General features: G+C 46.5%; 1 protein-coding gene across 15 annotated transcripts in view; it reads left to right on the forward strand.

Annotated features, from left to right (window-relative positions):
- ptprt (protein tyrosine phosphatase receptor type T) overlaps window positions 1-27,904 on the forward strand; it is a 449,458-nt gene that overhangs the window by 178,758 nt on the left and 242,796 nt on the right. For all 15 annotated transcript variants that reach the window (XM_041888816.2, XM_041888817.2, XM_041888819.2 and 12 more), the window contains exons 5-7: window positions 638-753; window positions 1,505-1,679; window positions 23,862-24,155. In XM_041888816.2, coding sequence (XP_041744750.2) covers window positions 638-753; window positions 1,505-1,679; window positions 23,862-24,155 — 585 coding nt within the window. The remainder of the gene's footprint in view (window positions 1-637; window positions 754-1,504; window positions 1,680-23,861; window positions 24,156-27,904) is intronic.

Genomic DNA, 27,904 nt, shown 5'->3' on the forward strand with positions numbered 1-27,904 from the left:
ACAGTTGATTTCTTCAAACCAAGCTGCTTACCTATTGCATATTCAGTCTTCCCAGCCTGGTGCAGGTCTACAATTTTGTTTCTGGTGTCCTTTGACAGCTCTTTGGTCTTGGCCATAGTGGAGTTTGGAGTGTGACTGTTTGAGGTTGTGGACAGGTGTCTTTTATACTGATAACAAGTTCAAACAGGTGCCATTAATACAGGTAACGAGTGGAGGACAGAGGAGCCTCTTAAAGAAGAAGTTACAGGTCTGTGAGAGCCAGAAATCTTGCTTGTTTGTAGGTGACCAAATACTTATTTTCCACCATAACTTGCAAATAAATTCATTAAAAATCCTACAATGTGATTTTCTGGATTTTTTTTCCTCAATTTGTCTGTCATAGTTGACGTGTACCTATGATGAAAATTACAGGCCTCTCTCATCTTTTTAAGTGGGAGAACTTGCACAATTGGTGGCTGACTAAATACTTTTTTTCCCCACTGTATATATATATAAAGCTATCAAAAACAACTAAATATGACTAATATTTACAAAAATGAACAGGAGCAATTCGCATTGCTGCCTTTACGGCCCCATGGCAACCAAAAAATAATAATAATATGAATGAGTGTTTGACACAGTTTACTGCCCCTTGTAGGGAAAGCACCTCACTTCCTGCGGCTGCAGAATGTAGAGGTGAACGTCGGCCAGAACGCCACCTTCCAGTGTACTGCTGGGGGGAAGTGGTCCCAACATGACCAACTGTGGCTACAGGTGAGTCCCTCCCCTTCAGTCCACTATAGATGTCATCCATCTTGTCCCTCTCACTTTAAAGCTGCAATCCTTAATTTGAAAAATAACAGACTTGCCTGAGTGATGGGGCTGAAGAAGTAACCAATCTGAAATTCATAGATGTAGCTTTGGATGCATCCACCTTTAGTAACTAGCTTCTTTAGCCTTATCAGTGACGTAGAATACACACAGAATTTTATTTGATCTCTGTTGCAGTGTTATGAGTGACCCCACTCTTGTGAAAGGACACTTACAGCATGTTCCAGTTCCTTGCTGTACTTGCACACACACTGTAATGGTATAACCTCTATGGGGAGATCCATACAATCTGTGCCCTGAGTAGAAAGTCTTGTTTTAATATGGATGACTGCCTCTCTTTCAGCCACCACTGTACTTCACTAGAAAATGTTTGTGTCTTATAGTAATAGCATTTGCAGTGGAAAGTAGTACCCAGGGCAGTAAAAGTCTTAGTGACATGCTAGAATAAATTATTCTTTGGAAGATTGTTATAGTCGAGTTGATACCGTAAGGAAAAAGTGCTGTGAAATGGAAAGTCACGGAAATGTATCTGAAAAGTTGCAGAGTATCTGACAAACATTAACCATACTGTGGGTTTCTTTGGTTATCAGATTTGAATGACCATACAGTTTGTCCTTTTTTACCATACCAACGTGAGAAATGCTGTGTGTACATGTGTTAGTAAGCAAGTGTCTGTCTGGCTCTCTCTCTGCAGCAGTGGAACGGTAAAGATACAGCCCTCATGGTGACACGGGTGGTGAACCACCGACGTTTCTCAGCCACCGTCAGCGTCGGGGACACGTCCCAGAGGAGCACCAGCCGCTACCGCTGCGTCATCCGCTCCGATGGCGGCTCCGGTGTCTCCAACTATGCCGAGCTCATCGTCAAAGGTATGGCTAACATACTAACGGCTTACCTGCTTGTGGCTAAAAGCTAGCAGGTAAAAGCTAGCGGCTAACAGCTAGGCTACTAGCTAGCAGCCTATTAGCAGTCAGTCAGAACTCCGCTGGGGTCCTCCAGTCATTAGCCGAGCGGCAAACCCCTCACTAGTTCAGCCACCATCAGCAGCAGCAGCAGCGTTCTGTTCCACTGTCTCCCCCTTCTCCCACTTGATTATGCACACTAACTTTGCCTTGAACATAAACCATGAGAACATATTGGTTAAGGGAGTGGAAAACAAGGGTTGCTTCACAGATAGCATAGACTACTGGGTAATCGTTGGGTACTGTAGGATGGGCGGATGGGCACTCTCTCTCTCCGCTCTCTCCTGAGAAAAAGAGGAATACTTGGGAGGGCACTGTAAATAATTTGAGATAGACTATATATTTTGTTCTATCACTTCTGTTCTCAGAAAGGGAGGACTTCTTTGTTTAGGGTTCAGTAGGAGGCAAACCTAATCCCCCCCTCCTCTCTCGCTCTTTTCCTCCCTCCCTCCTCCCCTCCTGTCGAAATTCAGCCAGCGACGGTTCCTGCACCGGTTGGTTTGCCTAGCCAAACAAACCTTTAATGCTTTGATTCCCGCTCACTGCCCATATGTGTGTGGAACGGGGCGAGCTGGCGCTGCCTAGCAGAAGCTGGCACTGAATCACTACTGTGATGCACCTGGAAGCCAGAGGAGACTCTGCCTAACCTTGAGTTGTTCCTGCACCTGGCTTCTTGGCTCGGGCCTTCAGGCTTATAGCCAGGGGCCTTTGTAGTGGATCATGCCTGAATTGGTGCACCTCGGCTGGACTGGAGGCTACTCAAATCCAGGCTGGCTGCTGTGTCCACTGGTCTCACCCTTGGTGTTTGATTAGCATCCTTGGTGTTTGAGAGTAGATTAGCTGATAGTTCTGATTAATGACCTGCACACGTGGCCCTCTCAGCCACTAGTCTATACATATCAGCGGTCACAATGTCTCAGTCCAAAAACTGCTCCTACCCCTTCTTTTGAACAGATCTGTAGGAATTGGAAGTGAATTAGAGATGGCAAATGAGGTGAATAGGTTCTTCCAGTTATGTATTGATATGAATTAATCAAGTAGCCTTTCCTGCAGTCAAATGACCTAGTGGCCTCATGGGTGCAATGTTATTAATATTTTTCATAATTTCATAATAAATAAACATTAATTTATAAAAACTCAGAAAATCCAGTGTTTCTGTTGTTAGACTAAAGGTAAATGGTGAAAGTCAAACTGGGCTCAGTGGGGGTTTGGTTAGATAGATAGCTGAGAGATGTGTTTGGGGTGGTGTTGGCTGTTTTTGATTGGATGTTGAGCTGAGAACAGGAGCCATCAGCACCATCTGTCTCTCCTCATCATGCACTCCTCCTGGGCCCTCCTGTTTATGTGTGTGTGTGTGTGTGCACGCTCATTTGTGTGCGTGCCAGGGAGGGGATGTCTCTGTGCTGTCTCTGTTGGCAGCTCAGGTGTTCAAAGACACTGGCATCAGCCAGGGGAATTCTGAGGTGCCAACCCAGTGCTGATATAAAACAAGAGAGTGAGAATTTCTGGGGTGATCAGATACAATACTTTTACAGCATAGATACAGCATTGGTTAGACAGAGTTATAGTGAAGATATTAGTGCCAACATTATTTTTCATATACAGTGAGGGAAAAAAGTATTTGATCCTCTGCTGATTTTGTACGTTTGCCCACTGACAAAGACATGATCAGTCTATAATTTTAATGGTAGGTTTATTTGAACAGTGAGAGACAGAATAACAACAACAAAATCCAGAAAAACGCATGTCAAAAATGTTATGAATTGATTTGCATTTTATTGAGGGAAATAAGTATTTGACCCCTCTGCAAAACATGACTTAGTACTTGGTGGCAAAACCCTTGTTGGCAATCACAGAGGTCAGATGTTTCTTGTAGTTGACCACCAGGTTTGCACACATCTCAGGAGGGATTTTGTCCCACTCCTCTTTGCAGATCTTCTCCAAGTCATTAAGGTTTCGAGGCTGACGTTTGGCAACTCGAACCTTCAGCTCCCTCCACAGATTTTCTATGGGATTAAGGTCTGGAGACTGGCTAGGCTACTCCAGGACCTTAATGTGCTTCTTCTTGAGCCACTCCTTTGTTGCCTTGGCCGTGTGTTTTGGGTCATTGTCATGCTGGAATACCCATCCACGACCCATTTTCAATGCCCTGGCTGAGGGAAGGAGGTTCTCACCCAAGATTTGACGGTACATGGCCCCGTCCATCGTCCCTTTGATGCGGTGAAGTTGTCCTGTCCCCTTAGCAGAAAAACACCCCCAAAGCATAATGTTTCCAACTCCATGTTTGACGGTGGGGATGGTGTTCTTGGGGTCATAGGCAGCATTCCTCCTCCTCCAAACACGGCGAGTTGAGTTGATGCCAAAGAGCTCGATTTTGGTCTCATCTGACCACAACACTTTCATCCAGTTCTCCTCTGAATCATTCAGATGTTAACTGGCAAACTTCAGACGGCCCTGTATATGTGCTTTCTTGAGCAGGGGGACCTTGCGGGCGCTGCAGGATTTCAGTCCTGACTATGACTATGGTCCCAGCTGCCTTGAGATCATTGACAAGATCCTCCCGTGTAGTTCTGGGCTGATTCCTCACCGTTCTCATGATCATTGCAACTCCACGAGGTGAGATCTTGCATGGAGCCCCAGGCCGAGGGAGATTGACAGTTATTTTGTGTTTCTTCCATTTGCGAATAATCGCACCAACTGTTGTCACCTTCTCACCAAGCTGCTTGGCGATGGTCTTGTAGCCCATTCCAGCCTTGTGTAAGTCTACAAACTTGTCCTTGACATCCTTAGAGAGCTCTTTGGTCTTGGTCATGGTGGAGAGTTTGGAATCTGATTTATTGATTGTTTCTGTGGACAGGTGTCTTTATACAGAGATTTAAGAGTGTGCTCCTAATCTCAGCTCGTTACCTGTATAAAAGACACCTGGGAGCCAGAAATCTTTCTGATTGAGAGAGGGTCAAATACTTATTTACCTAATTCAAATACAAATCAATTTATAACATTTTTGACATGCGACTTTCTGGATTTTTTTGTTGTTATTCTGTCTCTCACTGTTCAAATAAACCTACCATTAAAATTATAGACTGATCATTTCTTTGTCAGTGGGCAAACGTATAAAATCAGCAGAGGATCAAATACTTTTTTCCCCTCACTGTACATAATAGTTGGAATTGGATTGAATACCTGTTGACTAAGAAGTGGTCGAATCAAGTCTTACCCCTGGTGGAACTATGAACTTTACGTTCCAGGCATTCTCAATTCCCCATCAACATGGGCTGGATCTATGGGTCTCTTAAGGCTGAGGAAAAGCAGGGAATTACAGGTATTGGAAGAGATTAGAACAGTGAGGTTTATAAATCGGGCCCTCACTGCCAGAGTCCCAAGCTATTAATAACATCCGCTACTGGAATAGTGGGCAGAGTCAGCGAGCAGGTGAAGGGGTGGAGGAAAAAAGGAGGGGTGGAGGGATGGAGAGATGGAGGGGTGGAGGATACAGGGGTGTAAGGATGGATATGGAGAGATGGACATAGAGGGATGGAGGGATGTTCTTAGTGCTGCCATATATAAAGATTCAGATGTGCTTTCATATGACTCTTACTTTCTCTCTTTTTCTTTCTCTCTCACTCCACATCTTCATACCTCTCTCCCTCTCCAACCTGGACTCAGGGGTAGACGTAACGTAATAAATGTAAATCTGTCTCCCTCCATTTAGGATAATATGTTACGTTTCATATGGTATGTATTACTTTGTGGATGTCCATAATCGATTTCGTACAATATGTTATGTATTTGCAATGCGTATGATATCTTACGAATTCCAATTTGTTGTGGCTAACGTTAGCTAGGTGGCTAGGTGGCTAACACTAATGTTAGCTAGGTGGCTAATGATAGCTAGGCTAGGGGTTAAGGTTAGGGTTAGGTTACGGTTACGAGTTAGCTTAAAGGGTTAAGGTTAGGGGAAGGGTTAGCTAACATGCTAAGTAGTGGCAAAGTAGCACAAAAGTAGTAAGTAGTTGCAAAGTTGCTAAAGTTGTCTGTGATGAGATTCAAACATGCAACCTTTGGGTTGCTAGATGTTCGCGGTATACATCCACCTATTCACCCCGACCAACCACCCTCCTTTTGTTTTTGCCTTAAAGGGGAACTCTTGGTCCTCAAGAAATGTTGGTGGCCATGATAGAAGCCAAACGTGAGTTGGCTTGGGCTGTGGTTTGATGTGGGTGTTTCTTGGGTGTGTCCTTGCCACCATCAAGACACACCCATATGTCAGAACCTTGCCTGCAGCTGTTGAGATGCAGGAGGAAGTTTTGAATAGGTCAGTAGCCTACAGAGTAATATGAGAAGAATGCGACTGCCGAATTTATGTAGATACTCTAAACTAAGTGGTTTGATAACTTTAAAATGTAGTAACAGGTCTATGTAGAATAAACAACCCTTTACATAATACCATAGAAGCAGTGTTCTGCTAATATAACAATGTGCACATTTAATATTTCATTGTCATTCCCACACGATCTGTACCTATCGGCAATCTTGTGGTAATGGGGCTACCTTGGAAAACATGTCTGAGTGGTTATACCTTCCTGTGAGGTGTCCCGTATACAACAGGAGTTCCCTGATCCTGGTGAAGAATACACCGGGTTTGATCCTTCCCATTTTGACTGATACCATTCAATTCAATAATAAAAAAGACAATACAAGTAAATGTTATGTCTAGTAAAATTGTTATGCAGAGTGCCAGGTCTCTCTCCATTTAGAGACATCAGAATACAAGCGCGTCTGTCAGTCTGGACTTCATCACATCATCTTGCAAGTCTCCATGTGCTGGCTCCATACACTTTTCTGTGAATACATAAACACATAGTCACTGTTCTATTACCAAATGATAGCTAGGATAGGTGATGTCTGAAAAATGTTGAAGTTTGAACAGGTCAGACTAAACCTACCTAATTCTGGTCTCCCCATCGACAACCATTGGTGAGCAGGCAAAAGGTGAGGCTGGAGGTAAGGTCTTTGCCAGCGCCCTATTGATGGGCATGACAGCATAGATCAGCTCCTGGCCCCTGATCAAAGATACACACAGAGCACTGATTATATTCTCAATGGTGGTCATGATTAGCATGGTGGAAACAACCTGATTGCTGCATTCATCTTTCTGTTTCACTTCAGATATCATAATGGGTTAGGGTTGGTTCCACCAGGTAATGAAGGTGAATTGGGACAAAACTCGAAACTGTTTTGACCTTTGACCAGGTCAAATGTCACCAACCTGATTCAAGTGTCATCCCTGTTCTATTTATAGGAATGCTCACAGCGAGGGCATGTCTGCGTGATGCTGAGGGTCCCCTTGCTGGCATTCTCTAGGTTCCATGTTCGGCTGCAAAATTGACATCTCTCGAACAACTGCAGCAGGCAACATCATAAACAATGTACTTCCTCATCTTATGAGGTGGTGTTGACTGGGAGGGCCTGTGACAGGGTCATACAATAGACAGCCAAGTGGTAAATTGCAATTTGATATTAAAAAAAGGACAAAGCGTTTTGATAATGCACTTTACTGTCACGAGTTGCAAAGCCAGAACCCAGAAGCAGACCAGGACAAGGTAAGTTGAAACGAAGGTGAGTGTTTATTTACAATTCAAGAGTGATGCTGAATAATCCAGGGAACAGAGCGGGCGGCGTTGATTAGTTGTTGGGGGTGCAGTGGTTGATCCCATCATGGGTCGGCAGCCGCCGACCACCAGGCAGAGGTTGGATGAAGGTTCCGGACGGGTGACTGCAGATGGAACAAAACGGAGGTAAGTAAACAACAAGGTGCAAAAACAACAAAACTAACGCTAGGCTCTAAGACTGATACTCTGGTAAACCTACTGTTCATGGCTAACGATCCGGCAGGGAATGGATGTTAGGCCAGAGCCTAAGAAGGGTGATGATCAGGACCAGGTGTGCAGATTGCTGATGGGATGCAGGTGCGGAAATCAAGAGAGCTCCCCGGAGCGTTCCAGAACCCTCGGGAAACTGGAGATCACGAGCAGAAAAACTAGTCCACAGACAGGACCCGACTCAGACTGCCGGGATCGTTACAGTACCCCCCTCCGACGAACGCCACCGGGCGGACTCCCGGGAGCGCCAGGATGGAGGCGGTAGAAGTCACGGATGAGGTCAGCATCTAGGATCTGTCGCCGCGGAATCCAACTCCTCTCTTCAGGACCATACCCCTCCCAGTCCACGAGATACTGGAAACCCCGGCCCCGCCGTCTGGAATCCATGATTCGTCGCACCGTGTAGACAGGACCACCTCCGATCATCCGAGGAGGAGGAGGAGGAGGCGGAGGAGGCAACAGAGGACTGAGGAAAACCGGCTTGAGGCAGGAGACATGAAAGGTGGGATGGACTCTGAGCGTCCTCGGTAGTTTGAGTCGAACTGCCACTGGATTGATCACCTTCTCCACCACAAACGGACCAATGAACTTCGGTAACAACTTCCTAGACTCAGTCCGTAACGGAAGATCCCGTGTGGCCAACCAGACCCTATCTCCGATGGTATAGGTGGGAGCGGGGATCCGGCGACGATTCGCCTGGAGCTGATACCGGTCCGAAACTCTAAGGAGTGCCTTTCTGGCCCGATGCCAGGTCCGGTGGCAACGACGAATATGGGCCTGAACAGAGGGCACTGAGAGCTCCTTCTCCTGAGAAGGGAACAAGGGAGGTTGGTAGCCATACAGGCACTGGAAGGGAGACATCCCAGTGGCAGATGTAGGGAGAGTATTGTGGGCATACTCAACCCAAGGCAACTGAGAGACCCAGGAGGTGGGGTTGGAAGAGACCAGGCAGCGTAGCGTGGTTTCCATCTTCTGGTTGGCTCTCTCCGCCTGACCATTGGATTGGGGGTGAAAACCAGATGTGAGACTGACTGTAGCTCCAATGGCCAAACAGAAGGACTTCCAGACAGCAGAGGTAAACTGAGGGCCACGGTCGGAAACGATATCACTGGGCAACCCGTGGACCCTGAAAACCTCCCTAACCAGGATCTCGGACGTCTCCGAGGCAGAGGGAAGCTTGGCAATTGGCACAAAGTGGGCGAACTTGCTGAATCTGTCCACGATAGTCAGAACGACCGTGTTCCCCTCAGAAGCGGGCAACCCAGTGACGAAGTCCAGGGCCAGATGCGACCATGGTCGCCGGGGAATAGGAAGGGGGTGAAGTAGTCCAGAGCTGGGCCGATTGGTACTCTTATTCTGCGCACACACTGGACAGGCAGCAACAAAACCCCGAGTATCCTCGGCCATGGCAGGCCACCAAAACGTCTGCGAAGAAACGCCATTGTCCGAGCCACGCCAGGGTGACAAGCCATCTTGCTGGCGTGGGACCATTTGAGGACAGCAGGACGAACCGACTCAGGCACAAACAACCGACCGGGTGGACCGTTACCGGGACCGGGCTGAGTCCGAAGGGCCGCCAGCACCTCCTCCTCAATCTTCCACATAACTGCTCCCACGACGCAGTTCCGGGGGAGAATTGTCTCGGTCTTGGACCCACTCTCCTCCGTCTTGGAGAACATCCGGGACAAGGCGTCCGCCTTGCCGTTCTTAGATCCAGGTCGGAACGTCAGGGAAAACTTGAATCGTCCGAAAAACAACGCCCACCTGGCCTGACGGGAGTTGAGACGTTTAGCCGATTGCACGTAAGCAAGATTCTTGTGGTCAGTCCAGACAATAAACGGTTGCTCCGCCCCCTCCAACCAGTGACGCCACTCCTCCAAGGCAAGTTTCACCGCGAGAAGCTCCCGGTTACCCACATCGTAATTCCTCTCCGCAGGCGAAAGGCGACGAGTAGTAGGCGCAGGGATGGAGTTTACTGTCCGTGGAGCATCGCTGCGACAGGATGGCGCCAACTCCCACATCAGACGCGTCCCACTTCAACGACGAACTGACGGGCCGTGTCCGGTTGAGAGAGAATCGGTGCGTTGGTGAATCGCCTCTTCAAATCCAGAAACGCTCGATCCGCCTCCGGATTCCACTTGAAGGTCCTGATACTGGAAGTCAAGGCAGTTAACGGAGCGGCCACACGGCTGTAATCCCCGGATGAATCTGCGGTAGAAATTCGCAAACCCCAAAAATCTCTGGAGCTGCAATCTCGTACCGGGCTGGGCCCATTCCAGAACCGCTCTAACCTTCTCCTGGTCCATCCTAATCTCTCCCCTGGAGATGATGTACCCGAGAAAGGATGTCGTGTGGGCGTGAAACTCGCACTTCTCGGCCTTCACGAACAGGCGATTCTCCAACAATCGCTGCAGAACCTGCCGGACATGCTGGACGTGGTCGGAAGGTTCCTTCGAGAAGATCAGAATGTCATCCAGGTAAACAAACACAAAGAGACCGATCATATCTCTCAGGACGTCGTTCACCATACTCTGGAATACCGCTGGAGCATTGGTCAGTCCAAACGGCATCACCTGATACTCGGTGACCCATCGGTGTATTGAAACCCGTCAACCACTCGTCCCCCTCTCTGATCCGGACCATGTGATACGCATTGCGTAGGTCTAGCTTGGTGAACACCGTAGCACCCTGTAAGGAGTCGAAGGCAGAACTCATCAAGGGCAGGGGATACTTGTTCTTGACCGTGATGTCATTCAACCCCCGATAATCAATGCACGGTCGAAGAGAGCCATCCTTCTTACCCACAAAGAAGAATCCTGCCCCCCAGGGGTGATGACGAGGGACGAACGAGACCAGCAGCTAGGGACTCCTTGATGTAGGTCTCCAAAGCCTCACGTTCAGGTCGGGAGATACTGTATAACCTTCCCTTGGGGTAGACAGCTCCAGGGAACAGGTTGATGGCACAATCATATGGTCGGTGGGGAGGGAGTGACAGAGCCTTCTGCTTACTGAAAACTTCCCCAAATCGTGATATGTCTCGGGAACCAGGGACAAATCTGGGGGTTTAGCCTCAATCACCTGACTGGGAACCGAATGGGGACAGGCAGTCTTGAGACAGTTAGCATGACAATCAAGGCTCCAACTCGTTACCTTGCCCGTCACCCAATCGAACGTGGGATTGTGTTCCTTCAGCCAGGGGTATCCAAGGACCAGAGGAACATGGGAAGACGGCAGAATGAAGAATGAAATCATCTCAGAATGATTCCCCGACAACAGCATCTTAACCGGTTCAGTCCTCATCGTGATACGTGCCAGACTACTGCCGTCCAGAGTGGTAGCTTCAATGGCTTCCGGCAATTGCTCCTTGGAAAGCCCCAGCTGTTCCACCAACTCGGCATCTAGAAAGCTTCCATCGGCACCTGAATCGACAAAAGCGTTAATCGCTAAGCTCTGATTCCTGTTCATAAGGGTAGCCGGGAAACGGGGTCTGACAGAGGTATTGAGAGGTCGAAACTGGCTCGCTAAAAGTCCTCCCAACTTTAGCGAGCCGCGCAGTTTGACGACCCGACTGGAACCTGAGAAGCTGATCGGTTGGACGGAACCCATTGCTTCTCCCTCCTTCGCTCTCGGACTCGATTATCCACCCGAATAGACAAGGCTACCAAGCTGTCCAGGTCACTAGGCTCCGGATAGGAGATCAACTCATCCTTGAGCTGCTCCGACAGACCCTGGTAAAAGGCCGCTTGCAGAGACTCCTCATTCCACCCACTCTCCACAGCCAACGTCTTGAACTCGATCACGAAGTCGGCCACGCTGCGAGTTCCTTGGCGAGCGAAAACAGGCGCCTAGCTGCGTCCCTCCCTCGGACGGAATGGTCGAAGAGCTTCCTCATCTCGGCCGTGGAACCCCTGGTATGAAGCCATGCAGGGATCCTGTCGTTCCCAAACGGCTGAAGCCCACTCCAGCGCTCGACCACGCAGCAACTCAATCACAAAGGCTATCCTAGCCTTGTCTGTGGCATAAGAGTAGGGCTGTAGATCGAACACTAATCCACACTGCATAAGGAAGGAACGGCATCTTCCCAGCTCCCCCCTCATATTTATCCGGCGTCGGAACCTTGGGCTCACGGAAGGACACAGCTCCAGAAGCGGCAGGCGAGATGGGTGAAACCGGTAGTGGATCCTCCACCGGAAACTGGCGTTGGTTCTGGACCTCCGTCAGACCGGTAGAAAGGTTCCGAACTGACAACGCGATCTCCTGTAGTACCGTGCTATGATGGCCCAACATCTTCTCCTGCTGGGTAATGGCATGGCGAACAGAGTCCAGGTCCGCTGGGTTCATTACTGGCCGGATCGTTCTGTCACGAGTTGCAAAGCCAGAACCCAGAAGCAGACCAGGACAAGGTAAGTTGAAACGAAGGTGAGTGTTTATTTACAATTCAAGAGTGATGCTGAATAATCCAGGGAACAGAGCGGGCGGCGTTGATTAGTTGTTGGGGGTGCAGTGGTTGATCCCATCATGGGTCGGCAGCCGCCGACCACCAGGCAGAGGTTGGATGAAGGTTCCGGACGGGTGACTGCAGATGGAACAAAACGGAGGTAAGTAAACAACAAGGTGCAAAAACAACAAAACTAACGCTAGGCTCTAAGACTGATACTCTGGTAAACCTACTGTTCATGGCTAACGATCCGGCAGGGAATGGATGTTAGGCCAGAGCCTAAGAAGGGTGATGATCAGGACCAGGTGTGCAGATTGCTGATGGGATGCAGGTGCGGAAATCAAGAGAGCTCCCCGGAGCGTTCCAGAACCCTCGGGAAACTGGAGATCACGAGCAGAAAAAACTAGTCCACAGACAGGACCCGACTCAGACTGCCGGGATCGTTACACTTTACAACCAAAATAACTCTACTACTTGTATCTGCTTGGCTGGGTAATTAACCTACTAGTTTATCAAAACTTTTCACATAAGACACATTACCGTTGTTGATAAAGCTGTCTGTGTCATCAGGGCAGTAACTCTGGTCAAGCTAATTCTATGCTTTAGAGATAGACTGACTGTAGCTCCAGATTAGATTAGATTCAGCCCGGTGACGATGTTACGGTTTGTTTCTCCTAGTTCACTGTATTAGTCAGACTCAGACATGAGTAAGCTACCACCATAGCTGCATCCATTATCCATTACATAATACACTTGTATGAGCTACTAACTAACTTGTAAATCTGACTTGTAGGCTAACATTAGCTAGCTAGCATTAGCTAGCTTACTAGCTAACTAACGTTAGCTAGCCTGTAACCAGCTAGCCTGCCTCGCTAGCATTATCAAATGATAACGTTACATAACCAGCAGTATCTAGACAATACAATAAAGTTGTTTGTGCTACAACCTAACTAATTTAGGTACCTAGCTAGCTCGTTAGTTATCTAGCTAGTTAGCTAGCTATGCTAATGTTAGCTAAAATGTTAGCTAGCCTGCCTTGCTAGCTAAAGTTAGCTAGCCTGCCTCGCTTTACCAAAAGATAACTACCTACATAACCAGCAATAACTTTGTCTAACGTCATTAGCTAAGTTATACCAGAGAGGTCATTATATTCCAGTATCTCTGGTTATACTCCCACCACCGGTCGTTGCACAACAAGCTAGCATTACTTGTGCAGACTTGGGGATCGACGAACTCCAAACACCCTATTACTAGGGTCCTTCAGCAGGGCATGCAAACCATAGTTGTCTGTGCATCCTTCTGGGCTTGATCCTTTGAATGTGTTGGGGGCGATGAAACAACAGAGCCCCATTCAATGAAGGAAATGAAGTGGGCAGAGGGGCAATTTGCACGTGGAGCTTGGCAAAAGGGGGCATGAATTGTTGACATAATTGTAATCCAAACCCAACCTTCATTTACTCATTGTGACACACTCAGGTCCAAACTCCGTTTGAGATGAGACTGACTTTATGACCAAAATGATCCTATTTACACTTTGTAGTCAAGAATATATGTTGCTGACTCATATAGACGCCACATTGGCTATTTTCGAAGGGATTAGTTGGTTTTTAGGGGCAGTCACTCTTTAAGTAACCTTCTGTTTTATGTAACCAAACGTAACATATCATACAAATTTGAGTATCCCAGATTGACTTTTACTATGTTACGTCTAGTATATGACACCAGGCTGCCCTCTCTCATTTCCCCTCTTTCTTGACTTTTTTTTCATTCTCTCTTCTCTCTCTCTCCACTCATCTTTAATCACTTTCTCCTCTATTTCTTACTGTCTCTCTCTCTTCCTCACCCTTCTTCTCTTTCTCCACTTTCACTCCCCAGACTAGGTTCACACCTCATAAATGGTGTTGCACACTAAAGAAGATGTACGATGACAGTTATTTATCCTTTACGTCCACTCACATTTGCCACCCTCCTCCTTAACCCACCTCTGCATATTGCCGCCATTTATACACATTTTTATCGAGATGTCACGAAAAGGCAAACGTTTTCAAATACATTTTGACTCAGCTTCATCAACTCAGGGTGATATTTGTACATTTTAGTCATTTAGCAGACGCTCTTATCCAGAGCGACTTACAGTTAGTTGAGTGCATATATATTTTTCTTTTCATACTGCCCCCCCGTGGGAAACCAACCCACAACCCTGGCGTTGCAAACACCATGCTCTACCAACTGAGCTACACGGGATATGAGATGCTGTTTTGAGAAAAAGATGAACCGTTGAATATCCAGCACTGGGCCAGTCAGTTCAATCATATTTTATGTGCAGAGGTCAGTGGAGGCATAAGAGAGAATAATTCAGTGGAGCCATGACTAATTTATTAAGAGGTAGTGGGAATGTCCACAGTCAAGGAGTGAGTCCCAAATGGCACCCTATTCCCTATACAGTGAGGGAAAATAGTATTTGATCCCCTGCTGATTTTGTACGTTTGCCCACTGACAAAGAAATGATCAGTCTATAATTTTAATGGTAGGTTTATTTGAACAGTGAGATACAGAATAACAACAAAAAAATCCAGAAAAACGCATGTCAAAAATGTTATAAATTGATTTGCATTTTAATGAGGGAAATAAGTATTTGACCCCCTCTCAATCATTAAGATTTCTGGCTCCCAGGTGTCTTTTATACAGTTAACGAGCTGAGATTAGGAGCAGACTCTTAAAGGGAGTGCTCCTAATCTCAGCTTGTTACCTGCATAAAAGCAATCAATCAATCAGATTCCAAACACTCCACCATGGCCAAGACCAAAGAGCTCTCCAAGGATGTCAGGGACAAGATTGTAGACCTACACAAGGTTGGAATGGGCTACAAGACCATTGCCAAGCAGCTTGGTGAGAAGGTGACAACAGTTGGTGCGATTATACGCAAATGGAAGAAACACAAAATAACTGTCAATCTCCCTCGGCCTGGGGCTCGATGCAAGATCTCACCTCGTGGAGTTGCAATGATCATGAGAACGGTGAGGAATCTGCCCAGAACTACACGGGAGGATCTTGTCAATGATCTCAAGGCAGCTGGGACCATAGTCACCAAGAAAACAATTGGTAACACGCTACGCCGTGAAGGACTGAAATCCTGCAGCGCCCGCAAGGTCCCGCTGCTCAAGAAAGCACATATACAGGCCCGTCTGAAGTTTGCCAATTAACATCTGAATGATTCAGAGGAGAACTGGGTGAAAGTGTTGTGTTCAGATGAGACCAAAATCGAGCTCTTTGGCATCAACTCAACTCGCCGGGTTTGAGGAGGAGGAATGCTGCCTGTGACCCCAAGAACACCATCCCCACCGTCAAACATGGAGTTGGAAACATTATGCTTTGGGGGTGTTTTTCTGCTAAGGGGACAGGACAACTTCACCGCATCAAAGGGACGATGGACGGGGCCATGTACCGTCAAATCTTGGGTGAGAACCTCCTTCCCTCAGCCAGGGCATTGAAAATGGGTCGTGGATGGGTATTCCAGCATGACAATGACCCAAAACACACGACCAAGGCAACAAAGGAGTGGCTCAAGAAGAAGCACATTAAGGTCCTGGAGTGGCCTAGCCAGTCTCCAGACCTTAATCCCATAGAAAATCTGTGGAGGGAGCTGAAGGTTCGAGTTGCCAAACGTCTGCCTCGACTTGGAGAAGATCTGCAAAGAGGAGTGGGACAAAATCCCTCCTGAGATGTGTGCAAACCTGGTGGTCTACTACAAGAAACGTCTGACCTCTGTGATTGCCAACAAGGGTTTTGCTACCAAGTACTAAGTCATGTTTTGCAGAGGGGTCAAATACTTATTTCCCTCATTAAAATGCAAATCAATTTATAACATTTTTGACATGCGTTTTTCTGGATTTTTTGGTTGTTATTCTGTCTCTCACTGTTCAAATAAACCTACCATTAAAATGATAGACTGATCATGTCTTTGTCAGTGGGCAAATGTACAAAATCAGCAGGGGATCAAATAATTTTTTCCCTCACTGTATAGTGCACTACTTTTTAACAGAGCCCTATGGGCTATAACTCAGCCGAGGAGAGGAAGAGAAGGGTTTGTTACGGACCTTGACAGTTCCTTCCCCCCTTTATGTTCTGGTGGTAGCACACTGGATGGAGTGAAGCTATTGTGGATTGTACAGCCCCCATCTGCAGAGAAGTGATGGCAGAGATCAATAGTATGTGAAGTGTGTAGTAGTATGTCAAGACCATACAGCCGGCCGGCCGCGACCGGGAGACTCATGGGCGGCGCACAATTGGCCCAGTGTCGTCCAGGGTAGGGGAGGGAATGGCCGGCAGGGATGTAGCTCAGTTGATAGAGCATGGCGTTTGATGCAAGTTACCGAGATGATAGTCTGTTGAAACCATTTTACTTGAGGAATAGCTTGTCTTTTCCCTCGTTCTTTCCAGGTAAATGTTAATGCTCTACTAGTGACTATAAGTGGTTTGCGCAGCTCCTTTCCACAAGCCATTTTAAGTTGCTTTAGTTGACTTGCAGCAAGCTGTATGGCATGAACCAAATTCCCTTTGACTGCGGCTTGATGGGCGCTCATTTAGCTGACAGTAAGAAGCTCAGTAGACTCTCTCCTCTCTCTCTCTCTCTCTCTCTCTCTCTCTCTCTCTCTCTCTCTCTCTCTCTCTCTCTCTCTCTGTCTCTCACTCCCCCCTCTCTCTCTTTCTCTCTCTCTCTCTCACTCTCCCCTCTCTCTTTCCTCTCTCTCTCTCTCTCTCTCTCTCTCTCTCTCTCTCTCTCTCTCTCTCTCTCTCTCTCTCTCTCTCTCTCTCTCTCTCTCTCTCTCTCTCTCTCTCTCTCTCTTGTCTCTCTCTCTGTCTCTCTCTCTCTGTCTCTCACTCCCCCCCTCTCTCTTTCTCTCTCTCTCTCACTCTCTCTCTCTCTCTCTCTCTCTCTCTCTCTCTCTCTCTCTCTCTCTCTCTCTCTCTCTCTCTCTCTCTCTCTCTCTCTCTCTCTGACAAACAGTCACATAGAATCAACCTTGGTCCGTGTCCATATGCTGTAGCACTCCATACCTCCCTGTGATTCCACCATAGCTTATCTAGTGCAGCCGACCGGATGATCAGTCTGAACCCCTCGGTGTGAGTATATGGAGGCCCCTACAGAGAAGCAGAGGGCCACTGGAGATGGGGCCCGAGGTGGGCCCCCACTATAACAGTGATAGTGGGGGGGCTAGGGCAGCAGGAGAGAGAGAGAGGGAAGCTGTCATGGCATGATGGCGAAACGGGGAGGCCTACGTTATCTCCAAGGAGACAGCCCAGGAAGACAGCATTACCAGAGGATTTGGGGCTGTGCTGCGGCGCACTGAGGCAGGAAGCTGCCTGTGAAGAGGCTGAGTTACAGAGATGGATTAGAGAGCCATAATACTTCAGGGGAGATAAGCAGCCAGCCTGAGAGTTAGTACTTCAAACAGTTATTTGCCAGTTTATTTATCTGTTTGTGTGTATGTGTGTCTTGGTTTGTGTGTATGTGGTTGGGGAGGTTGTGTGTGTGTGTATTTATTTCCTATAGTCTTTTTCCCCTCCAGCAGTACCGACCAAACAGTAACTACTTCAAAACAGCTCATATATACATTATATTGGAATAATATCTGCTATATATTTTCACCCCTATGCCAAGAGAGAGTACGTCTCTCTTCTTTTTCTCCTTGGATCAGAGAGTGACTGTATGTGGATGTGTGTGGATGTGTCATAAAATGAACAGAGATGGGGTTGGAGTGTGTGTGTGTCTTTGTCTGTGTGCACCCGTGTGTGTTTTTGGAGTTGGAATTGCAGGCCCAGGTGTCCACAGCGGTGTGTTTCCTTTGAGCAGTGGGGATTCATTACCATGGCTCCTGTGAGGGAGACATCTCCCCCTGGGATACGCCTTTCATTGGCTCTCTACCTGGGCCTCACTCCTTTTGAGTGCAGGTTGGAAGTAGATGCATTTCCCCCCTCTCTCTCTCTCTCTCTCTCTCTCTCTCTCTCTCTCTCTCTCTCTCTCTCTCTCTCTCTCTCTCTCTCTCTCTCTCTCTCTCTCTCTCTCTCTCTCTCTCTCTCTCTCTCTCTCTCTCTCTCTCTCTCTCTCTCTCTCTCTCTATATATATATATATCATTGTATATCCTCACTCAGATATGTTTTCTACCCTGGCCTTTGTGTTGCCTCACCTTTTGATTAAAGCATTCTTTGTGGGCATGCACTGGAAAGTAACATCACAGGCACAGGCAACAAAGGCAGAGAATACATTAGCCGAGGCGAGCGATATATACAATACAATGTGTTCCCCCAAATACATATCCAATCACCCTAGAATGGAGATAAGACTCCATGTGTCCTCCACATAGGTCAAATCGTAGCACTACTGATATAAAAGTATAAATAAAATGTATTTAATAATGACCCTAAATCCAGCACATTCAAAAGCAATGCTAGGAAAAGATGAGCCTCGGTATACTATGATACCAGTGCAAAACATGCAGATACTAGAGCGATATTACGATTCCTGTTGTTACACTACCTTAAATGACTCCTGCTCAGATCCTCAAGATCCTCAAGCTGTTATCAGCTCTCAATAAAGGTGGAGGGAACCGGTCCCTGGAAAAATCATGAAATAAATTGATTTAATCAGCAGAACGCTCCGAGGGCCCACTCCTGGGTGGCATGGCGTTCCCTTCAGTGCGCTGCACATTAAAGCAGTTGGGGCTATCGGTGTGCCTCTACTGAATTCAGGGAGCTGAGAAATAGGCTTGTGCTGATAATGATGCTGGGACCTAGGAGGCTGGTAGTCTGGGCTAATGACGTTTCAGCGTGCATCTCCTCACTTTTCTCCATCACCTTTTTTTGCAAGTGCAAGGGCAAAACAGATTTAGGTAATTGTTGTCTCACAGCTACAAATTCCCATTTTACGCTATACTTTTTCCTCCCCATTTCCAGCTATCTTCCTTCCTGTGCCCACCAGGGCCTGATCTGATACCGTGTGATTGTCCCCCGATGGAGTGCCAGCTGATAAAGACTAGGGGAAATTATAGGGCCCTGGTCTCGCCCTGCATGCGCCAAAGCACGCACTGATAGCCACGGTGTGGCTAGCACACGCTGCAAAAATATCAACACCGGGAAATGGCAGTGAACCCCATTTAGCGGAGCGCCTTCGATAAGGGCATTTGGCCCGATCCCTCCAGAGAGGCTGAAGGATGCAACACCCGACTTGTTGCTTTGATAGACTACGACAGTCACATGACCCTTTCTACTCTCGGTCTTCCTCTCAACATGTTTTGTTATTTCCAAGGGGAAACACTGCTTTCAAGGATTCCTCTTACTCTATAGAGGATATTTCTTCTTAGGAATAAAAAGCCTCCTTGAGAACAAGATGGCATCTTTTGTCACCTGCATCTTTTCTTTCTTTGGCTCCCTGAGAGAAGTTCCGGAAGAACTTCCCTGGTGAAGTTGTTGTAAGTCCAGATCATGTCTCTGTGCCTGTTGTTGGGCTGTTATTACAGGAGATATCACACAGAGATGCAGCGATGCAGTTGGGTCCAGGAGGCACAGTAACCAGGGTAATGTTTGGGGTAAAGTGAGCATGCAGAATACCATTACACCTTCCAGCCTTCAGACAATGAGACCCAATATTCTAATTGAAGCTTTATGATCATTCTCTTATTATTTCAACTCTCAATCACTTCATACAACACTGATATCCCCAGAACATCCTACAATATGAATAAAAACCTACGACCAAGACAAGACCAGGTGCAAGAGCACTGATATCTAAATTGTTGTCTAGCTCCCTCACACTGATGCAATAAGTTCATTAGGGTCTCGGTGCTAAGAGGCAGCAGTTGCGTCTCAAATGGCACCCTTTTTTCTACAAAGTGTGCTACTTTTGACCAGAGCCCTAAGGGCCATTTGGGGTGCCAATAGGATGCCTTTTGGGATGCTTTTTAGTTTATTAATTTGACCATTTTAAAAACAATCACACAAACTTGAAAAATACATCCATGTACACTGCTTTCAGAAAGGATTCAGACACCTTCACTTTTTCCACATTTTGTTACGTTACAGCCTTATTCTAAAATGGATGAAATTGTTTTTTTCCCTATACACAATACCCCATAATTTTTGCAAATGTATTAAAAATAAAAAACGGAAATATCACATATTACAAAAGTACCCTTTACTCAGTACTTTGTTGAAGCACTTTTGGCAGCGATTACAGCCTTGAGTCTTCTTGGGTATGACGTTACAAGCTTGGCACACCTGTATTTGGGGAGTTTCTCCCATTCTTCTCTGCAGATCCTCTCAAGCACTGTCAGGTTGGATGGGGAGTGTTGCTGCACAGCTATTTTCAGGTCTCTCCAGAGATGTTTGATCGGGTTCAAGTCCGGACTCTGGCTGGGCCACTCAAGGACATTTCAGAGACTTGTCCCGAAGCCACTCCTGCGTTGTCTTGGCTGTGTGCTTAGGGTCATTGTCCTGTTGGAAGGTGAACCTTCGCCCAAGTCTGAGGTCCTGAGCGCTCTGGAGCAGGTTTTCATCAAGTATTTCTATGTACTTTGCTCCGTTCATCTTTCCCTCTATCCTGACTAGTCTCCCAGTCCCTGCCGCTGAAAAACACACAATCCTGTCTCGGAGCTCTAGAGACAATTCCTTCGACCTCATGGCTTGGTTTTTGCTCTGACATGCACTGTCAACTGTGGGACCTTATATAGACAGGTGTGTCTTTCCAAATCCTGTCCAATCAATTTAATGTATCACAGGTGGACTCCAATCAAGTTGTAGAAACATCTCAAGGATGCTCAATGGAAACAGGATGCACCTGAGCTCAATTTCGAGTCTCATAGCAAAGGGTCTGAATACTTATGTAACTAAGGTATTTCTGTTTTAAAAAAATTATACATTTGCAAACATTTCTAAAAACCTGTTTTTGCTTTGTCATTATGGGGTATTGTGTGTAGATTGCTTTTTTTTTTTTTTTACCTTAATCACTTTTAGAATAAGGCTGTAACGTAACAAAATGTGAAAAAAGGGAAGGGGTCTGAATACTTTCTGAATGAAGTCTGGGACTTATTGCCATTGTGGCAGCCAGCCTTTGCGTTAGGGTCCACTGCTGATGATGGTGGTGGTAATGGTAGTCCCAGGCCTCCTGCGTATACAACTCGGAGGGACAACTCCTGAGTATACAACTCGCAGCTCTCGAGAATAGGGACAATTATTCACTCGGACCACCATCACTGAGTAGTAGTCAGATGGAAGGAGGAAGTGTGTTGAACAGAGAGGGTGTGTGTGTTTGATAGAGAGATAATTTACTGTATGTTTGTGTTGGTTTCTGTGTGTATGTGTGATGGAGAGTAAGCTTATGGATGTGATTTTGTGAGTAAGAGTGTGTGTGCTCTGCTTGTGTGTGTGTGTGTGTGTGTGTGTGTGTGTGTGTGTGTGTGTGTGTGTGTGTGTGTGTGTGTGTGTGCTCTCACAGACCCAATCCCCTCTATGACATCATTGTTCCCAGGTTGTGTATCTCAGGGTGGTAGATGGTTCTCTCCTCTTTGCATGAGCGGATGAGATGGTGAGACAGAGGGGGCGATGGAGTGATTGAGTGCTCTCAGCTTTCTTCCTGTGGAGATTCATGAGGCAAAGCTGCTAAATATGAATGCATTTAAAACACAGCCAGGGAAAAAGGGAAAAGTCAGGCTTTTGATTTTAGCTTTTGTATTTGTTCACTGACACTTAAAGCCTGGGTTATTTGGACTTTAGGTTAAATCATCCCTTGAGACTGTATCAATAGAGTTTACAACAAGTTTTTAAGTGGGATTTTTTGCCTTTTACTCATGTACCTATCCGGCTACTTTTATTTCACCAGATACGTTCGCATGCACAATCAAAGCATAACGACACCGCGTGCAGTATTTGCTCTCACCATGCCTGTAAACGTTGCCTCACCCGTTCCCTGTTCACTCTCCCATTCGTAATGATGACTTACCTGGATGGCACATTTTCATCAGAAATCACTCAGTTTCGAACATCTGTGTTTCTCTCTGGTGGGCGGTGCCGTGGTGGTGTTCAAATAGCCCCAGCCAATGAGAAGTGGCGGTGAGAAGACTGCTGATAGGTTGTGCTGACACGGGTCTTTGCCTTTACCAAATTATATGAAGTATTGCACGTTCATTAATGGAAGGGGTTGGGGGGGGAGCAATGCTTTATAATAATTCTGCACCTTTCGGAGACTCCACTTCCCCGAGATGAACAGGAGCCTGATGATAGATGAGGCATTTACTCCCAAGAATGCAAGCACAATGCATATTGTAATGGGCCTTCGGAAATTTTTTGAGAGACGCGGCTCTTAAAACCAGACTTTGCTTTAGAGTGTGGACCATTATTCTTCCATAACGCACTGGCAAACATTAACAAAATACTTTTTGCTAACAGGCCGTGATTGATTACAACAGCAGATTTAAACCGCATGATGATAGCATTATTGTTGCAGTTCAGTGAGGACGTTTGAACGCTCTCTATGTCACCCTACGTAACAGGGGGTATTAACGTTCGTTCATCATTATAACGAGGGCCCAGAGTTTTTCCCACGGGTCACATAGTCAGGGAAAAAATCCTGACCCTAGTTCTGAACCTCTACGTGGACTTTCTTAACCTCCACTTCTACGGTGTCCTTAGGCAACTCCTTCTGAGTCTGTGTCCTTATATGGACACCGTACATTTCAAGTTAAGTATTACCTAATTTATCTTTAGTCATAGAGTAAACTCTCCCTGAGTATCACCCCAAGACAGCTGCAGCTTCTTCAGTCTCCGGCTCCATTCTGCAGTCTCTCTCCAACCACAGAGGAGCTAAATGTGGCCTGGTAATCTGGCTTAGTTAATTACATGGGAACACACACTGAGCAACACCCTCTAATGGGGGACTGGGTCCGCCACTGCTACGCATGGCTGGGTACCTTCATGGGCGGTCTCCCATGCTTAGACGAGGATTATTACCCACTCCTCTGCTTTACTCCGCTCTCTCTCTTTCTCTCTCTGACTTTCTGCTTCTGTATGTCTGTCTCTCTCTCTCTCTCTCCTTCTCTGTCTCCCTCTCTCTGCTTATCTCTCTCTCTCTCTCTTTCACTGTCTGTCTCTCTCTCCTTTCTCATTCCCCCCTGTCGAGAGGAGGGAAGTAGAGATATGGAGCCGGTCAATGCACTGGGAGCCCGTGCCGTCTCCTGTGGATAGTGTCACAGGGCATCAGGGCTACGCAGCAAAGGGGGATATAGGAAAGGGTGAGGCACTTCACCTCATTGGATGTGATGCTCCTGCAGGCAATCAGTTTAGTTGGGTTACGATTTAGCTCTGGCAAAGGGGGGGTCCCACTCAAGTCTGCTTGGTTTTGATTTCATTTTGTGAAGGTGAAAGTGTTTGATATTAAGTTTACATATTCCATGGCATTCATTCATAACTGAACAAATCATGCTGCCAATTCATTCTCCCTTAAATCACCATTACCTATCCCAGGGGTTTCCAAACTTTTCCCGCACACATTCCAGAGACCTTAACCATTTAACCACATCCGTTTGGAAACCACTGACCTAGGCCTACATTCTAATCTCCATGGTATTCTCTCTCTCTCTCTCTCTCTCTCTCTCTCTCTCTCTCTCTCTCTCTCTCTCTCTCTCTCTCTCTCTCTCTCTCTCTCTCTCTCTCTCTCTCTCTCTCTCTCTCTCTCTCTCTCTCTCTCTCTCTCTCTCTCTCTCTCTCTGCCCCCTCAGCTCCTCCCACGCCCATAGCCCCTCCAGAGCTCCTGGCAGTGGGTGCTACCTACCTGTGGCTCAAGCCCAACGCCAACTCTATCATCGGGGACGGCCCCATCATGCTGAAGGAGGTGGAGTACCGCACCACCACTGGAAACTGGGCCGAGACCCACATCGTGGACGCCCCCACCTACAAGCTTTGGCATTTGGACCCCGACGTGGAGTATGAGATCAAGGTTCTGCTGACCCGGCCGGGCGAGGGGGGCACAGGACCTCCAGGACCTCCGCTTATCACCCGGACCAAGTGTGCTGGTGAGTGAAACAATGCGGTTTCTGTGTCTCTACTGTGTATCTGTCGTTGTTCTATTGTGTTGATGTGCTTATTTGGGTCCCTATTTGGGTCCCCATTAGCTGACGTCTTAGCGACTGCTAGTCTTCCTGGGTTCCTTCTAACTAGCGAAGAATGAAGAGCTATACTCCTAGTTTGAGGATAGGGTGTGGATTTCTACTGCTAATCTTTCAATGCTATACATTGGGTTCCTTTTCCCAGCTATTGACCCTTTGATGATGGCACCTACTGTACATTCCCATTATCTATGTGTAGGTTATCGAATCCATCAAGTGGTACCACAAAATGCGGAAAACGAGAACCAAATTGATTTTCCTTTGCACAGTCAATGTGTTCACTGTGTATCACCTGCCACCATAAGGTCCAGTCGGCTTCAGAAGTTCACACTTCCTGATTTACCCCAGTCTTTCCGGTTGCGTCCCAAATGGAACCCTATTCCCTATGTAGTGCACTACTTTTGACCAGGGCCCATAGGGGTCTAGTTAAAAGTAGTGCACTATGTAGGGCAGGGCTCTCCAACACCGTCCTGTCGGTTTTCACTCCAACCCTAATCTAGCCCACCTGATTCTAATAATTAGCTGGTTGATAAACTGAACCAGGTTAGTTACAACTGGGGTTGGAGCGAAAACCTACAGGAGGGTAGCTCTCCAGGAACAGCGTTGGAGAGCCCTGGTGTAGGGAATAGGGTGTCATTTGGGAAGCTAACTCACTCTGTGCCAGTACTTCTCCTTATTCACTGAAGTCACTACTCAGGATGTTACGATAAAACCTAAAAGTTACCAGAGGGTGAAAAATAAACGAGTGTCTCTCTAACTAATTAGTACACCTTGGGAGCTCAAGTACAAATCAAAGATAATGATAATTGAGATGTTAAAAATGTGCAGAAAGAAGAGGGTTCTCTGGGAAAGGGGGGTTAGGTGGGAGCAATTTTCCGTAATAATGATGAGCCCAGTGGGTAGCATATGGAGCATGTGGAAGAAAGACACACTTCATTGTATAAAGTGACAGCTGATCAGATCAACCCTGTGTGTGTGTATGAGAGAGACTGTGTGTGTGTCTTATTGTTTCTGTGTGTACTGTATGTATGAGAGAGAGTGTGCGTGCGTGTGCGACTTTGTGTGACTGTATGTGTGTGTGCAACTGTGTCTGTATGTGACTTTTAACGTGTGTGTATCAAGGGTTAGAACCGGTTCAGGGAATAGAAATGAAAACCGGAAAATAACGAAAACATTTGAGGAACAGAACCCGAACCTGAAACTAAAGTGATCTGTACTGTTCCGGAACAGAACCGTTATTTTAAAACCATGGGAACCGGTTAATAACATTATTTTATGTTCAGGGCATAGCTTGGCACACCTGTATTTGGGGAGTTTCTCCCATTCTTTGTTCGGGTTCAAGTCCAGGCTCTGGCTGGGCCACTCAAGAGACTTGTCCCGAAGCCACTCCTGCGTTGTCTTGGCTATGTGCTTAGGGTCTCTGTCCTGTTGGAAGATGAACCTTCGCCCCAGTCTGAGGTCCTGAGCGCTCTGGAGCAGGTTTTCATCAAGGATCTCTTTGTACTTTGCTCCGTTCATCTTTCCCTCGATCCTGACTAGTCTCCCAGTCCCTGCTGCTGAAAAACATCCCCACAGCATGATACTGCCACCGTAGGGATGGTGCCAGGTTTCCTCCAGACGTGACGCTTGGCATTCAGGCCAAAGAGTTCAATCTTGGTTTCATCAGACCAGAGAATCTTGTTTCTCATGGTCTGAGTCCTTTAGGTGCCTTTTGGCAAACTCCAAGAGGGCTGTCATGTGCCTTTTACTGAGGAGTGTCTTCTGTCTGGCCACTCTACCATAAAGGCCTGATTGGTGGAGTGCTGCAGAGATGGTTGTCCTTCTGGAAGGTTGTCCCATCTCCACAGAGGAAGTCTGGAGCTCTGTCAGGGTGACCATCGGGTTCTTGGTCACCTCCCTGACCAAGGCCCTTCTCCCCCGATTGCTCAGTTTGGTCTTGGTGGTTCCAAACTTCTTCCATTTAAGAATGATAGAGGCCACTGTGTTCTTGGGGACCTTCAATGCTGCAGAAATTTTTTGGTACCCTTCCCCAGATCTGTGCCTCGACACAATCCTGTCTCGGAGCTCTACGGACAATTCCTTCGACCTCATGGCGTGGTTTTTGCACTGACATGCACTGTCAACTGTGGGACCTTATATAGACAGGTGTGTGCCTTTCCAAATCATGTCCAATCAATTGAATTTACCACAGGTGGACTACAATCAACTTGTAGAAACATCTCAAGGATGATCAATGGAAACAGGATGCACCTGAGCTCAATTTCGAGGCTCATAGCCAAGGGTCTGAGTACTTACGTAAATACATGTTGTAATTTTTTAAAATATATAAATTAGAAAAAAGATCCCAAAAAATATTTTCGCTTTGTCATTATGGGGTATTGTGTGTAGATTGATGGAACAAAATAATTTAATCCATTTTAGAATAAGGCTGTAACGTAACAAAATGTGATAAAAGTCAAGGGGTCTGAATACTTCCCGAATCTTCCCGAATGCACTGTATGCTGAACAAAAATATTAATGCCACATGTAAAGTGTATATGTCCCATGTTTCATGAGCTGAAATAAAACATTCCAGAAATGGTCCATATGCACAAAAAGCTTATTTCTCTCAAAGTTTGTGCACAAATTAGTTTACATTCCTGTTAGTGAGCATTTCTCCTTCGCCAAGATAATCCATCCACCTGACAAGTGTGGTATATCAAGAAGCTGATTAAACAGCAGACATAAGCTATGGACATCGAACACAATTGCATTTTAACGATGGCAATTTGAATGCACAGAGATACCGTGACGAGATCCTGAGGCCCATTGTGGTGCAATTCATCCACCGCCATTACCTCATGTTTCAGCATGATAATGCACGGCCACATGTTGCAAGGATCTGTACACAATTCCTGGAAGCTGAAAATGTCCCAGTTCTTCCATGGCTGGCATACTCACCAGACATGTCACCCACTGAGCATGTTTGGGATGCTCTGGATTGATGTGTACAACAGCGTGTTGCAGTTCACGCCAATATCCAGCAACTTCACACAGCCATTGATGAGGAGCGGGAAAACATTCCATAGAAGACAATCAACAGGCTGATCAACTCTATGTGAAGGAAATGTGTCACGCCTCATGAAGCAAATGGTGGTCACATTAGATACTGACTGATTTTCTGATCCACGCCCCTATCTTTTTTTTAAGGTATCTGTGACCAACAGATGCATATCTGTATTCCTAGTCATTTAAAATCCATAGATTAGGGCCTAATGAATTTATTTCAATTATATTAACTAACTCTGTAAAATCTTTGAAATTGTTGGATGTTGCGTTTTATATTTTTGTTCAGTGTAGAATGTTTGGTTACAGAAATTGTTATAATTCATCAAATATAATATGCGTTCATACCATTCTCATTCTCGAAGTGGAAACATTGTTTGGAGAGTTCACAAACTGTGCACCACTTGTAATAAATAACTTTTGGTTTATTTTACTAATTTACTGTCAATTTATATTTTGTCTTTGTTTTGGGAGCATGTTTCCGGTTTCTCCGTCATGTTTAATGTTGTGTGAACGTGTGCTTTAATGGCTCTGCATGGTCAATCCGATGTCTGCAGTGGCATACATCATTTACTTCGATGCGGCCTCCGCAGAAGTCAGAGCATTCACCT

The sequence above is a fragment of the Coregonus clupeaformis genome, chromosome 10, assembly GCF_020615455.1.
Source record: "Coregonus clupeaformis isolate EN_2021a chromosome 10, ASM2061545v1, whole genome shotgun sequence".
NCBI lineage: Eukaryota > Metazoa > Chordata > Actinopteri > Salmoniformes > Salmonidae > Coregonus > Coregonus clupeaformis.